A 13,443-nucleotide genomic window follows, 5' to 3' on the forward strand; every position below is an offset into this window, starting at 1 on the left:
TACTACTTAAAAATGAATAGGCACATACCCAGTGTAGTTGGGACAACACTTCATCTCCAGAAGACCAGTCTGATCCAATGCACATGCATATATGTCAATAACATGACCATTTGTTGCAGCCCGATTAGCCAGGGCTTCAAAATGCTAAATCCAAGATGAAAATACAGTTCATAGCAATTTACGACATGAACTCTCCTCATTTTCATATTAAATCTTAAACTCCCAAAATTTCTTCTAAAACAACATTATCAGACTTTATACACATCATATTCTAATACAAGCTAAAAGGGGTTTTTTCCTGAAGTTAAAATTCAGAAGGAATTTTCAACACTTGGGGATTTTTTTCTGACCAGCTGAGAACCTGACTCACACTAGACAGACCAGTCGTTGCTTTTTAAACTAAAAAATGACCTTGATTTTCACTTTTTAAACTTTGCATTTTAAAGTACTAGATACAACACACAGAGTTGAATTTACCTCTCTAATCTCAAGTGTCTCTAATGACAGGTGCCTGCGACTGATCTAGTTGTTCCAGCTCCCATCATAATCAGTTAAGATGAATTCAACAGGTTTTGGATGCTGTTCACCTGCCCAGATCTACCTTTAAGATGAAATGAACTATGCCTAAACTCTGGTGCCTAACCCTCCCCCAACTACAGAGATAGTTCTGAGCAGCTGTGTGAATTCAAAGCAGACAGCCTTACTCTAGACATACCACTTAGTCACATAAATCTTTTCTGACTTAAACTAGAGAAACACTCCAACGTGAGCTAGACAAAGTCCTAACTCAATATACTGAAATTTCCGAAGAAATTCCTGAAGACGTACCACTAGTCAGAAACAGATAAACAAAACCACACAATTCCCAGCTCTTTATACATTTGCTACTAACAGTATTTTACAGTGCCAGGCAATGTAAATGTTTACTTACTGGTAAGATGCCTAAAATAACACCCATTATCATCACTTACCTTAGTACCCTTTTTAACATATTTAGCATTGTCTTTTTCAATGTCATGCCATGATCTTATAGGTAACTTCAATTCATCCCCTACAACCATGCCAGGTCCTTGAGTAGCTGGTCCTCCAATGAACATCATTATACGTGCACCGGTGTTAGGAAAAGTGCACTGCATGAAATAAAAGACAAATAAAACCATCAGGTTTTGCTACAAACTGAACAAAAGAAATAGCTATGCAGGTATTTATGTTGATAGGATTCTAACAATAACTGCACTTTCTCCCCTCCCAAAACTTAGATCTGCCATTAATTCAAAGTCTCAATTTTGCCTCATTAAAGTGCATAAACACCTACAATTATTCTACACATCTAAGGGACGATATCCATCAGAATCATCATACAAGTCTAGTATCAATTACTAAGGGTTTTACATATTGATTATGGCAGCTCTTCTGCACCTAAATGATCTATTTACATATTAGCACAACTGTAGTTAAAGCTATTACCTCAAGGAGCCCTACAGCTATAGAAAGAGCCACTCCAGAAGAACGTAAGGGCCGTTTTCCTTGCGGAACAGGCCAAGGATCCCGTTGCAGTTCACCCAAAAGATCAGTAAGATTCATATCAATTTTCTGCACTGGCTGCAAAAACCTGTAAACAAATACACGGAACTAGTTTAGATTCAAATTGTTAAATAAAAAATTTTATCAGTTACTCACTAGCAATATATTAGACATATAGCAGCAATGTCTATTTCCAGATTCTAGTCTGGATTCAGAACAATGCCTGTCTCACCCACATAATGCAGACTGGTACTACTACATGCACAGCATACTCAGCTCAAGAAGTTCAGTAAAGAGCTTGTAAAATAAAAACGTGTTGACTTAGTGATATCACCACTATCCAGAAAGAACCCTATCTAACCAAAAGAACACAGGAGATGATGACCTATGTATCTCAAAAAGAAACTCAAGTTTCACTACTCTACTGCAGTGAAAATCAATGACTGGAAGAAACATTAACATATACAGATTATTTTGTGCTCTCTGCTACAGGCCGTCTATAAACACAGCTATTTATTGCAAGGCAGGGACTGCAAAACTGCCTCTCTTTTTTATCATTTCTTTCATTTATTCTGCGTCACAGCAGAATACACAGGAGAATCACAACACCAGCCTGCAACTTCCAAAGGAAAGACAGAAGGGGATGGGAGAGGAGCAGAAGAGGGAGAAAAAGGGAAGACCAAACTGGATATCCACATAAGAAAGGGGCACTGAAGTGTTAATACACTTTCCAGCATACCAACCAACAGAAGCATCATTATTTACACATCTACAGCATGCCTATGTAACTTTCTCTTAGAACATTACCAAAGCATCATCCAGATGATTTTACTATCACCCATAAAGTTTTTTATTTCCAGTACTAACTGTAGGAAACAAAAAGGCTATAACCATTAGTCTCCTAGTAAATTTGTGGCTGATCAAAAGGTTCAACTGTCAGTTGATTGTTTTCATTGTCATAAAACATAAGTTTCCAGTAAATCAGTGTAGTCAAGGTATGCTTCTTAGATGTTTTAAGCACAATTACCTGTTAGACGGTGGTGGCTGCTGCACTTGAGGACCCCGACCAACTTGTGAAACAGCTACTTTTGTAAGTCCTAACATTTCCTGTAGTCAAATACATAAGATTTTATTACAAAATTTGTTTACAGACTACCTTAAGTTCTTCAGCATCATGATTTCTTTTTGTTTGCTTTTGTGCGTTACCTGAAGCTGTTTTGCAGATAGGTCCTTTGTTCCTCTGAAGACGTAACTTTTAGAAATTCCTTCACAGCCAAGCTCATGAACTTGCACCATTCGGCCAAAGGTAATGAGACCTACTAACGCAGTTGGTGGCAGAAGACTAAGTGACATTTGCATGGATTCCTTCAGAGCTTGCAAGTCTTCATCTTCCATGCATGTGTCCACAACATAAAGGAATATCAAAGGCATCTGAGGACCACGCTTTAAGAAACATAAACATAATGACATAAAAAAGCAGCATTTACAGGATCAAAAATGAAATAAAGTACATTTTGTAAAAGTTTTAATTTGAATCATACCAATAACATCAACATTCCACCTAACAGCTTCCGCTCAAGTAGTAATCTGTAACTGGGGCTAAGGGTGAACAAAACCCCTACCATAATGAACTTTGCACAAAAATGAAACACTACAGAAGAAAAAAATCCTTTCAGGATGTCATGATACTTCTGAAGCAATATGATCAGCTTTTTTTGCTCCAAGTTAACATAATAGTCATAAAGCTATTCACAATTACAAAATATTCCAACTTAATGACATTCCATCCACCTCATACTTTTACTCTAGAGTTCATCAGTTCTTTCTATGCTTTATAGACTAATTTTGCTGTACTATGAGCAAACATCTCCTTTACTTTGCATTACAAGAGTTGGCAAAAAGTAAAGTTTCTGTTCAGTCCACTCTTCACATATCTGAACACCTTACTGAAGTCTTACAAATTTTAAACCTCAAAACCAGAATTTTTGCAAATGTTTGCAATTTTGCAGTTTAGGTCCACTTTTTATTTCTATTCAAGTAACTTCTCAAAGAGAACAAATATTAAAATTCAAACACCTGAACTGAATATGTATTAGCTGTTTTCTCTAAACCAGCCAGCCCTAAAACTAACTCATAATCATTCAAATACGAACTTAAATTCAAATCATTAATAAGACATGAATCAACAATCAGTCAAATTTGAACTGAAATCGTTTGAGCAAGCAACAGCAGTAAGCAGACCCCCAGCACAAACACAAATTAAACTCCTGGTAAAGAAACAGACCCAGTAGAAGAATTGCCTCTTTTTTTTTTTTTGTTAAGCCAGTCTTACTAGCCATCCTTTTGTTCTTGTAAAAAGTTATTCTTTCCATTTCCAATTGATGACATAAATGTTCAGTCTACTAACAAGCACATACAGACTCACAGCCACTAAAATACAGTAAAGAAAACCAAAAGTAATTATTTTTGTATATTGCAAGGCTAGAGATGTTAAAGATTTTATTTAATGATTTTACCTGTACTACATATTCAATGCTGGAGAACTGAGGCAAAAGTTCAGCTGGCTGATTCATTTCAGATATGCCAGCATAGGTAGGAGGAAACTGCAAATAAAAACATAGAAATTAAGTATAAATAAAATATTACAACTTCTAGAAAAAAAAAAAAAACATACATATGGACTATTTTCCTCTGCAACAGATGTTTGCTATTGCTGTCATGAAAAAAATCTCATTGCAATCTCTGAAGGTATGGCTGCACACTCACACTCTTGCTGTCAACTTCAGTTTGCAACTATAATTTGAAAAATGAGGATTTTCACTTTTAACTTATTAAAAAAATTATTTATATCTTGAATGTTTCATTTTCTTACCTGATTTCTCTGGTAACAGAAGTTGCAAGCCCAGAGTTTTGCTCGGTAATCCACCTGGCTAGAAAAATAGAGTAACAGAAGTTTATACAGTACGAACAATTCATTTTCCTCCACTGACCCTAGAATACATTTCTTCTAATTTTTCAAAACATAATGACTTTCAAAAAGCTTCCCCCTAATATACTTTCTCCTAAATACCCATTTTACAAATAAGTGTAGTCTTACACAGATACATCAGGCAAATTATTACCTTTAGGGAGGAAGAATGGTCTTCAAGGAAAAGTAGTAAACAAGAAATTTCAGAATACAGACTCAGCACCTTTAGAGACTTTCTGCATGGTTTGAGGCAAATTATTTTAACTCTCCCTACTTTGTCATTTTTCTCTTTTCTCAGTCTATTAGCTGTCACAGTCTGAGACTATCCTGAATATGCATTATGCCCTAAAAAACAACAGGTTCCAACTTAAGTGAAAATAGTATTTTTTCAATTGATGAGCCTATCTCCTTTCATCTACATTTTTATTAGTATTCAGATAATTAAAATAAAAAATGCAACATCTATCCTCATGTCACAAAGATGTCTTACAAAGTCCTACTCACATCTTAAGGGAAAGTGAACTTCACAAGCTCTCAATGTAAACTTCTTGCTATCACACTTTCTCCTGTCTACAAGTGCTACTGTTTTTAAAATATCATTAAATCTTTGGATAAATCCCATCATGCTGTAAAGACAACACAGCTCTACTGAGATCAAATGATCTATACCAATTTCAGGGGCTGCTGATTAACTAGCCCAACGCACTGTGCCACCTGCACCACAGGCTTCAAAAGGTCCCCCCAAACTGAGTCTCTAATCTCACCTTGTAAAAAAAAAAAAAAAAAAGAAAAGAAAAAAAAAATCCAGTCATGAATTGCATACCTGATAGAGGAAAAAAGTACACACTGTAATGTCAGGGATCTGACAGTCCTGCCTTTCCGTTATTTTTCTGCCAGCCCTCAATAAAAGATAATACTTCTGAAAAAGTTAGCTTCCACTAAGTCTGACTTCCAGTGTAATTGGCCACTGTGTGTGTTTAATACTGAAACACAACTTTACACCTGCTTTGAAATCACCTTTTCTCCCAAGTAGGGACCGACAGAACTGAGTTCGTTCTACAGGATCTTTTACCTCATGTCTAATCTCTCACTATTACTCAGTACCTTTCCCATGCCTATCAAACTCCACCTTAGAAATTGTTCTGTTCCTTTTCCATAATTCTGTGATTGGAATGACATATGAAACACTTCCTCTGCTTCCAACCTAAACTTATCCATGATTAGCCCACAATCATCTGTGCTCATGCCAATACCACCTTTTAGCTTGAACAGCTTTTCATATTCTCTCATGCCTACTTTTGATGTATTTATTTGTCTGTCTGTCTATCCATCTATCACATCTTTCAACTTCTGTTTTGGTAAACTAAACCAGCTAACCTGCTTTGATCTACAAATGAACTAAGGTCAGTAATAAATACAGTTTATTTCACTTGGAAATTAATATAGCAGGGCTCAATAGTTAAAAAGACAGCATAGTAACTTTCTACCCAGATAATTTTCTAGAGGCAAAGTGCAGTAGTATACTAACTCACAAAGTGTGTAGTTCCAGAAGAATAACATACCTAATCATTAGTTAAATGAAGTACATTTAAAAGACTGGTTAAATGAAAGCTGTTTTAAGTATATATGTTATATATCCAAATCAATATACAGAAACTTCCAAGATCTAAAAGTTTGAGCTGTATATTCAAATACACAACAGCACAATACTCACGTAAGGAGTACTTGAATTTCCACACAACAGACCTTTTGCATAGTTGAACTGGCACTATTCAATATTTTACCTTACAAACAATCTTTAGGAGTAAAATATGTATTATGTTTACCATAAGGGATTCAGAACCGCTCGACACGTGGTCCTGCTGCACAAAACTGGCTCATACTGAATAGGAGGCAAGTCTGGCCGTTCTTTCAGCGGTGTGAAGAGGGCAGCCACTGGGACTACCATTCTTGTGGCTTCAAGACGACTTGAAGGCCAAACATTCCAGCTGAATCTAACACCATCTCTGTCCTCATTCTGCTGGATAAATTCCAGGAAGGTTGTCATGGTCAACTTCTCTGTTTATCACTAAAATAAAAATATAACCATTAGCAGAATGTTGAAATGCAAACATTCCTAATCACTAAATACTGAATGCACTTAATGACAGTCACACATTCAAACACTGTAACTCAGTTACAATCAATAAAGACTGAGTAGTACTTCTTAAACCCTAAAAGCAACGCACAGAATTCCAAGGTGAAAGAAAAAGAAATTAAGGCTCCTAGGATGCAGCAACCTCTTCAAAATAACAAATATTTGACCAAGTTAAAATACAGAGTGTTAAAACAGTCCATCTTCTGCACTTCCTGACTTAAGCAACAAACTTGGTCAAGAAATGTTGCAACTAAAGCAGTAATTCTAGGTTAGATCAGAGATGAGATTATGCAGCACACTGACACTATAAAAAAAAAAAAGATGTGCTTACAGAAAAATACACACTGCTTTAGGAACTTTCACTAATGCATTTAGTTATTAATTCTGTTCATTATTCAAGAATCATTCGTTCTTGAAAACTGTTTAACTTCTTTCAAGAATCAAATAGCAAAAAATACTTCTCCTAAGTGTACTTGCTGTATGTCTTCTACTGTAACAAATTTTGTAAGACTTTTCTAACCACAGTTTTGATAACTCACGATGCAGCCTAAATGTAAAGGAGTAACAACACAATACTGCACAAGAGTACATTCCTACAGCAATGCTAGGAAGTAACTTTGTAAGAAATAAGCTCATGTTCCACTCCATTACTTATCAAGATGTGCCTAATTGTTTGCAATTACCATTCTGGGCACCAACCTAAGGCTTTCAAAATTTTCAGCCAGTTACTCAGAAGCTGGAATACAGACACATCTGAAAAGTTCAACAGGTACCTGGGAACATGTGGGAAATCCACCAAGCAGCACACTCCCTCCCTGCAACCCAAAGACCCTCAGCTATATACACACTGTTCGTGAATACATGCTGCATGCTTCCCAGTACATTTCATAGTACAAATAGTACAGGTTTTTCCAGCAACTAGGGTATCTAAACTCCCACTGCCTAGTAACTAAGAATTTACTTAGTCTACATGAACCACCTAAGAGATGGTCTGGGAAAATACTCCTAGGTCTCAACTTAGACTGTACTAAGTTAACAAACAGCTTTTAGAAACACTGGAATCCTCCTGAACTGGGATTTAAATCAGGAGTTTCTACAAGCACACTGACCTTCTTAGTCCTGCAATTACACATGCTAAGAGTGACTCCTGGAAAACTCTCTATTCATAAAGACCTATCTCTACTACAATTATAATGGCATTGCACCTTTCATTTCTATGACAGTTCAAAACTTTTGAAGTTCTTTTAAATCATAATTTAATGTAATGGTTTTATTCTAATGCTGGCTTTTAAGAAAACAAATTAACAACATGCATAAAACTCAGAGAAGCCCCACATTTCACAGTTAACATCACTAGGAAATAATCAACTGTCAGCATGTGGTGAAAGCTACAAAAACCAGTCTCCAAATTGTTCCTATAAAAACACAGTGTGACAGGCAAACTTAACTCTATAGAGTACCTTTCTCTTAATGTCTTCCACAGGTGCTATCACTTATCTCCACATTGTAATAGAAATACTATGATAATTAATCTGCCAACATTTTAAAGGGCGTGTCACCTTACTGATATGAGAGGCAAATCTACATGTCATGGCAACTGCAACACAAGGAGCTGTATGGGACTTTGTGCATGACAGCACTTCCACCATCGCTTTTACTCAAATTGCTCCAAGGCCATCAGGCTGAAAGAGGTCACTGGGCAGAGGACAGAACTGAGCAAAATCAAAGGGAGAGACTATCTGGAAGTCATAATCAGTACAGAGGGATCAGAGACAAAAGGTAATTCAGCTAAGAGAAGAAATAGCCTGGTATTTGAAAAGGATCTAGAATTTAAGAGATTTCTCTCCTAATATATCACAATCCATCAGTGTTTTGTAAAAAGGTAAAGAAACATTACCCCTAAAAAACAGGGTATTGATACAACAATCTGCACAAGGCAGCCACCTCAGCTATAACCACAAACTGAATAATCTCTCCTTTTAAAATTATCTCCTTAGAAGACACAGAAAATTGCAGCTTAAAGGCTGTTTCAGCCACTCCATAGGCATCTGCTATAAAGTCCACCAACTCTTATCTCCATACACTGCAACGTGAATTCCAGCTCTCTCTACTGGACTTTAAAGTCTTTCCTCCACATTCTACTCTAGCGACATTTGAAAGGTTTTACGTGGACATTACTTTTACCACACAGTTACTGCCCTCAGAGGGCATTGTACAAACACCGGTGTGCAGTGCCTAATGAAGCACACATATATACGTGAAAGATATGTTGGAAATTTTTTTCTCAGTTAAATACCATTTTCTAGTAAAGCATGTATTTCCTATTCAGAAGGCAGAGCCTGCTAATAATCAAACTTTCCTCCATCTTTTCTTCCACCCTCTTCTTCCTTTCCAGAGCCAATAATGCTTACTTATTTCATCATTCATCGGTGTGAAACTAATGGTCTGACAAGTTACATTCAGTTTCAGTACCAGTATCACAGCTATGCAGGCACATTTTCTGGGACAGGTGTGGAGATGCACCAGAGCAGCAAATTCTCCTGACCCACAAGGCTACATATCAAACTTCATACACCTGAATGCCACAAAACACATACTGCCCACCTCAGAAAACCACAAAGAAGTGATTTTTGAGAGAGCTACACAGCAACAGCTCCCATGCTGGGGTGTCACTGCTTTAGCTTTGCTGCAGAATGGGACATCCAGACAAGACCAGCTGTCCTTCCTGGCCTGCTTCCTCCCTCCCACTGCCAAGGCTGAATTTACCTCGCATCCCTGCACCATGGCAATTTCACCCTGTGTCACACAAAGAAGCCACACCTGAATTGCATGAAGAGTCACAGGCTGACTATATCTGCCATGAAGGCTTGATTCTCACTTAAATAACAGGATTCAGACTACAGTTAGGAATTTCTAACCATCACACATACCAAACATGTTTGATACACCATTCGGAAAGCTATCCTATAGCTGAATAAACAGCTTTGAGATGCATTACTTTGAAACAACGTTATTTTGAAATGCTTCTGAAAGCAACTACAAACCGTTTCTTCTATTGTAAAAGCTCCTTCTTCATCTCAGCACCTTTAAACATTTACATGCCACATGTACATGTGTACCAATACAGAATATCACCAAAATAATACCCACTAATCCTTAGAAGCACATAAATACAACAGGAAAACATTTCTCTCTACAGCATTTTAAGAGTTCCAGCATAGACGGTCCAAAGTCCCTCATATGGCCCTGTATTTAAACGCCACTAAAGCAGTACAGGTCACCATGCACTTCACTTACAACAAACTTATTCTTTCAGTTTATTATGCATTAACAATCTGGTGAAATAAGACATCAATAATAAACCTTTAATTAATTTTTAATGCCAGAATCAGCATTTCAGATTCAAATTACCTCCGTTCCAAGGAAAAACTCAAATATACAAGCAGAATGACTTCATACTTATCTAAAGCAACTGCAAGTTGTCAAATTGACAACATAAAAATTTCATTTTCACTACTCAAACACAGCCATCCTCCAAACCTGCTGTCCCAGTTTCGTTCACTGAGGACTTTTTTTTTTTAAACAACCAGTGTATTTAACAACCCGCCTGAATTAAAAAAAAAAAAAAAAACACAACCAAAACACACGTATTCAAATGCAGCAGGGCCTGCCTAAATAAAATGTTGTGTGGCTTTACCTGCATCGCAAGGCTCCCTGCGAGAGCCTGGCAGCGGCACCAGGACGCGGACCCGGGGAGCACTTGGCACCCGGCGCGGCGGCGGCCGCTCCCCGTAGGCCCGGCCCGGTCGCCCCCGCAGAGGATGGGGCTCTCGGCGGCCGCCTCACGAGAAGGGGCGGACGCGGCGCCGGCTCGGGAGGCCGCGGAACAGCCGCCAGCGGTACCCCCAGCCCCTCCGGCGAGCAGCTTCAGCCCGCCCGGGGGGACCCCCCTACTGCCACGGAGGGCGGCGTGAGCGCCCGAAACCCCCCTGAGGGGAACCCCCCTCTCCCTCCAGGCCCCGCGGCCCGAGGTGCCCCCGTACCCACGCAGCGCGGGGAGCGGGGCTGCCGACCCCACGCCGGCAGAAGGACTCTCCTCCCCGCGGCGCCCCCAGCCCACCCCGCCGGCCGCCTCCGGCCCCCCGCTGCCCGCCTCAGCCCCGGCCCTGCCCGCTCACCCCGCGTCCCGGCCGCCGCCGCCGCCGCTCGCTCTCGCCCGCCCGCACGCAGCCGCCCCGGCGCTGCCGACGCAGGCAACATGGCTGATGCGAGAGTCCGCGCCACGTCAAGGGGCAGAGAGCGGGGGGCGGGCTGAGCGCCGCCGCCCCCCCGCGCACCCCCAGCCCTGGGCCCGCGGTCCTGCCCGGCGCGGCGGAGGGTCCTGCTGTCAGACACCCCACAGCGCTGACCTTGGCTTCGCCGCCCGGGCGGCCCCGGCGCGGGTGTTTGCTTCCCTGTCCGGCGTTCACCTTCCCCCAGAGCGCGTTCGCCTCAGCCTCGCCCCCCGAACCGCTCCGGGAGGGAGGGCATCCCGGCCGCCGCTGGCCTTCTCTGCCCCTCGGCTGCGCCGGTGCCCGCACTTACCCGAGCCGCCGCCGCCCGTGGACTCACGGCTCCGGTGCGCTTTATTCGCTGCTGGCGAGGGGACGTTTCGGGGAAATCCTCGGGACCGAGCCAGCCCGGCTTCTGGGAGCCCTCGCGTTCACCGCGCTTGTTGCCCGTCCTCCACCACACGTCGTTATGGCAACTCCTTAATCTCGAAGATTGTTTACGTGGTTCTTTGGCCTGCCTGGGAAAAATATTAAAATTGTATTCCTAGTGGGTTTTAGCCCAAGATAATACTTCAGCTGATATTAATACATATTTAGAAATAAAACACATTTATTTACTACCCGCACAATAATTTACACATAGCCATAACTGTACAGTTTTGTTCAGGTTTTTTTTTTTGTTAGTGTGGTCACCTTTTCTTTTTTTCCCCCCAAACCCAAGTTACAGTGATGCTTAGGTTTCACGGCACCTCAGAATCGTTTTAAACAAGCCTGCCACAAAAGGCTAAAACTGTCACTTCTGCCTTTCCTGAGATAACCTCAGTGCCACCAACCCGGACATGGAGGTGGCCTGAAAAATATTCTACGGAGTACCACGACCTCCTTCTGGAGGAAGTACCACTGCAACTCTGGAAACATGCCATGACCACCAACCAAATATAAATGACTAAAACATTCTTATCCTCTCTTCTTATGCGTGAAATGCAATTACAATAGAATTTCTATGTCATTACTATCTAGTATTGTTTGCCAGTCTTCAGTCTAAAAACCAGCTGGTAAACAACAGTAGAACTTAAAGGGAAGGGTTTCAAATTTCCACGTCCACAAATCTCACTGCCAGTTGTGGGAGTATTAAGCAGGACCTTGCCAAGTACATGTACTCCTTGCTTAGTAAAAAAACAAAACAAAAAATAAAAATAAATCCATAAACCAAAACCTACAACAGGGCAAACTTCAACAGATGCACAGAAAGCCATTGGGTGTTGCCATTTTAAACGTACTCAAATACTCTGTGAAACCTTTTCAGACAGTTACACTGAAAAGAGGCAAGTCCCAAAGTCAACTACGGGACGAACTTTATAGACAAAAAGAGAAAAAGAGGCAACTGACACTCAAATACACTTAAAAGGGGAGAAGGAAGAACAGCAAAGTATACTATTCTGAAATTTCACTACAAATAAAAAATACACAGCATTTTTAATCAGACATTAACACAATTAATTTAATTACATAATGACTCGATCCCATGCTCTAAACTTCCAGAATTGTGTTCCAGCTGTTATGATGGCAAAAAGTACAGAGAAAAGTAAGGAGAAGCAAAAAAAAAAAAAAAAAAAAAAACAGAAAATAGGATCCTAACACGTTAAATACTCATTATTAGAAAATAATTTATTATCTCCCAATATTAGAATGTACAGTGAAATCATTTAATTGTTCTTAACGCAGAGTCAGCAGTGCATATTCAGTGACAGCAACTCACCCTTTCTTCGGAAAAGTACTTTTACATAATGCCTAGGTAGCTGAGGAGAAAGAATATTCATTTCCAGCTTCTTTTTCCTTTTCCTCCACTGATTTCCTCCACATATTTGCTAGCCACTGCATCAACATTGCTGGTAAAACTTGTTAGGAACAATTTTATTATCCGTGGAAGGCTACCTGTAATAATTAAAAATATGTTACTTCATTTTAAAAGTATCAATGGAAAGTTCCAGATGAAGTAATCTAAAGAGTGTATGTTCAAAGTATATTTGTATTTGTGGATTCTCTTTCTTTTCACAGTTCTTGACTTCACAACAAGTAGGAAAAATAAGTCCTGAGTATTACCAAAGTATTAGAAGAGAACTTTTTTACAGCTGGACTCACCAAAGTTTTTGTCTTCATCATTGGTCAGCCTTTCCAGAGACATCGCTGTAGTTTTAGCTAAGCAGGTTTTATTTCTTGTGGTGACTGCACTTGTTGCATACTCAACTAGGACGTTAGATCCGGGTTTCAGAATTAAAACTCCCTGTTACACGTAGGTGGTTTTAGAAACACCTTAAAACAAACAAAGGCCGGGGAGAGGAGGAGTTTGGGTAGATGTTCGTTCCAAACTGCTAAAATACAGCAGGGGAAAAAAAAGTGTTGCTTTTTTTGAACTTATGTCAGAAGTATTTAGAGCTACTCCGATCTACCAGATGTGCTGTGGGGTACCACTGGACAGACTTTGCATATAGCAAACCTATAACACACAGATTGACATTTTGCTTACTAGGAATTTTGTAATA

At 39.9% G+C, this 13,443-nt stretch overlaps 1 protein-coding gene across 3 annotated transcripts in view; it reads right to left on the reverse strand.

Moving 5' to 3' along the window:
* Window positions 1-13,167, reverse strand: part of SEC23A (SEC23 homolog A, COPII coat complex component) — a 31,267-nt gene extending 18,100 nt beyond the window's left edge. Inside the window, exons 1-11 of one of the 3 annotated variants that reach the window (XM_040600808.1) lie at window positions 13,043-13,167; window positions 12,660-12,835; window positions 11,214-11,418; window positions 6,319-6,560; window positions 4,397-4,454; window positions 4,041-4,127; window positions 2,731-2,967; window positions 2,552-2,631; window positions 1,468-1,612; window positions 972-1,130; window positions 29-144 (exon numbers count right to left, since the gene is read on the reverse strand). In XM_040600808.1, the coding sequence (XP_040456742.1) occupies window positions 29-144; window positions 972-1,130; window positions 1,468-1,612; window positions 2,552-2,631; window positions 2,731-2,967; window positions 4,041-4,127; window positions 4,397-4,454; window positions 6,319-6,539 (1,103 nt within the window). In that variant the 5' untranslated portion in view covers window positions 6,540-6,560; window positions 11,214-11,418; window positions 12,660-12,835; window positions 13,043-13,167. Of the gene's footprint in view, window positions 1-28; window positions 145-971; window positions 1,131-1,467; window positions 1,613-2,551; window positions 2,632-2,730; window positions 2,968-4,040; window positions 4,128-4,396; window positions 4,455-6,318; window positions 6,561-10,807; window positions 10,984-11,038; window positions 11,137-11,213; window positions 11,419-12,659; window positions 12,836-13,042 lie in introns of those variants that run through there. The other 2 variants (XM_040600809.1, XM_040600807.1) reach the window with 2 other exon arrangements.
* Window positions 13,168-13,443: the final 276 nt, after the last annotated feature.

The sequence above is a fragment of the Falco naumanni genome, chromosome 7 (genome assembly GCF_017639655.2).
Source record: "Falco naumanni isolate bFalNau1 chromosome 7, bFalNau1.pat, whole genome shotgun sequence".
NCBI lineage: Eukaryota > Metazoa > Chordata > Aves > Falconiformes > Falconidae > Falco > Falco naumanni.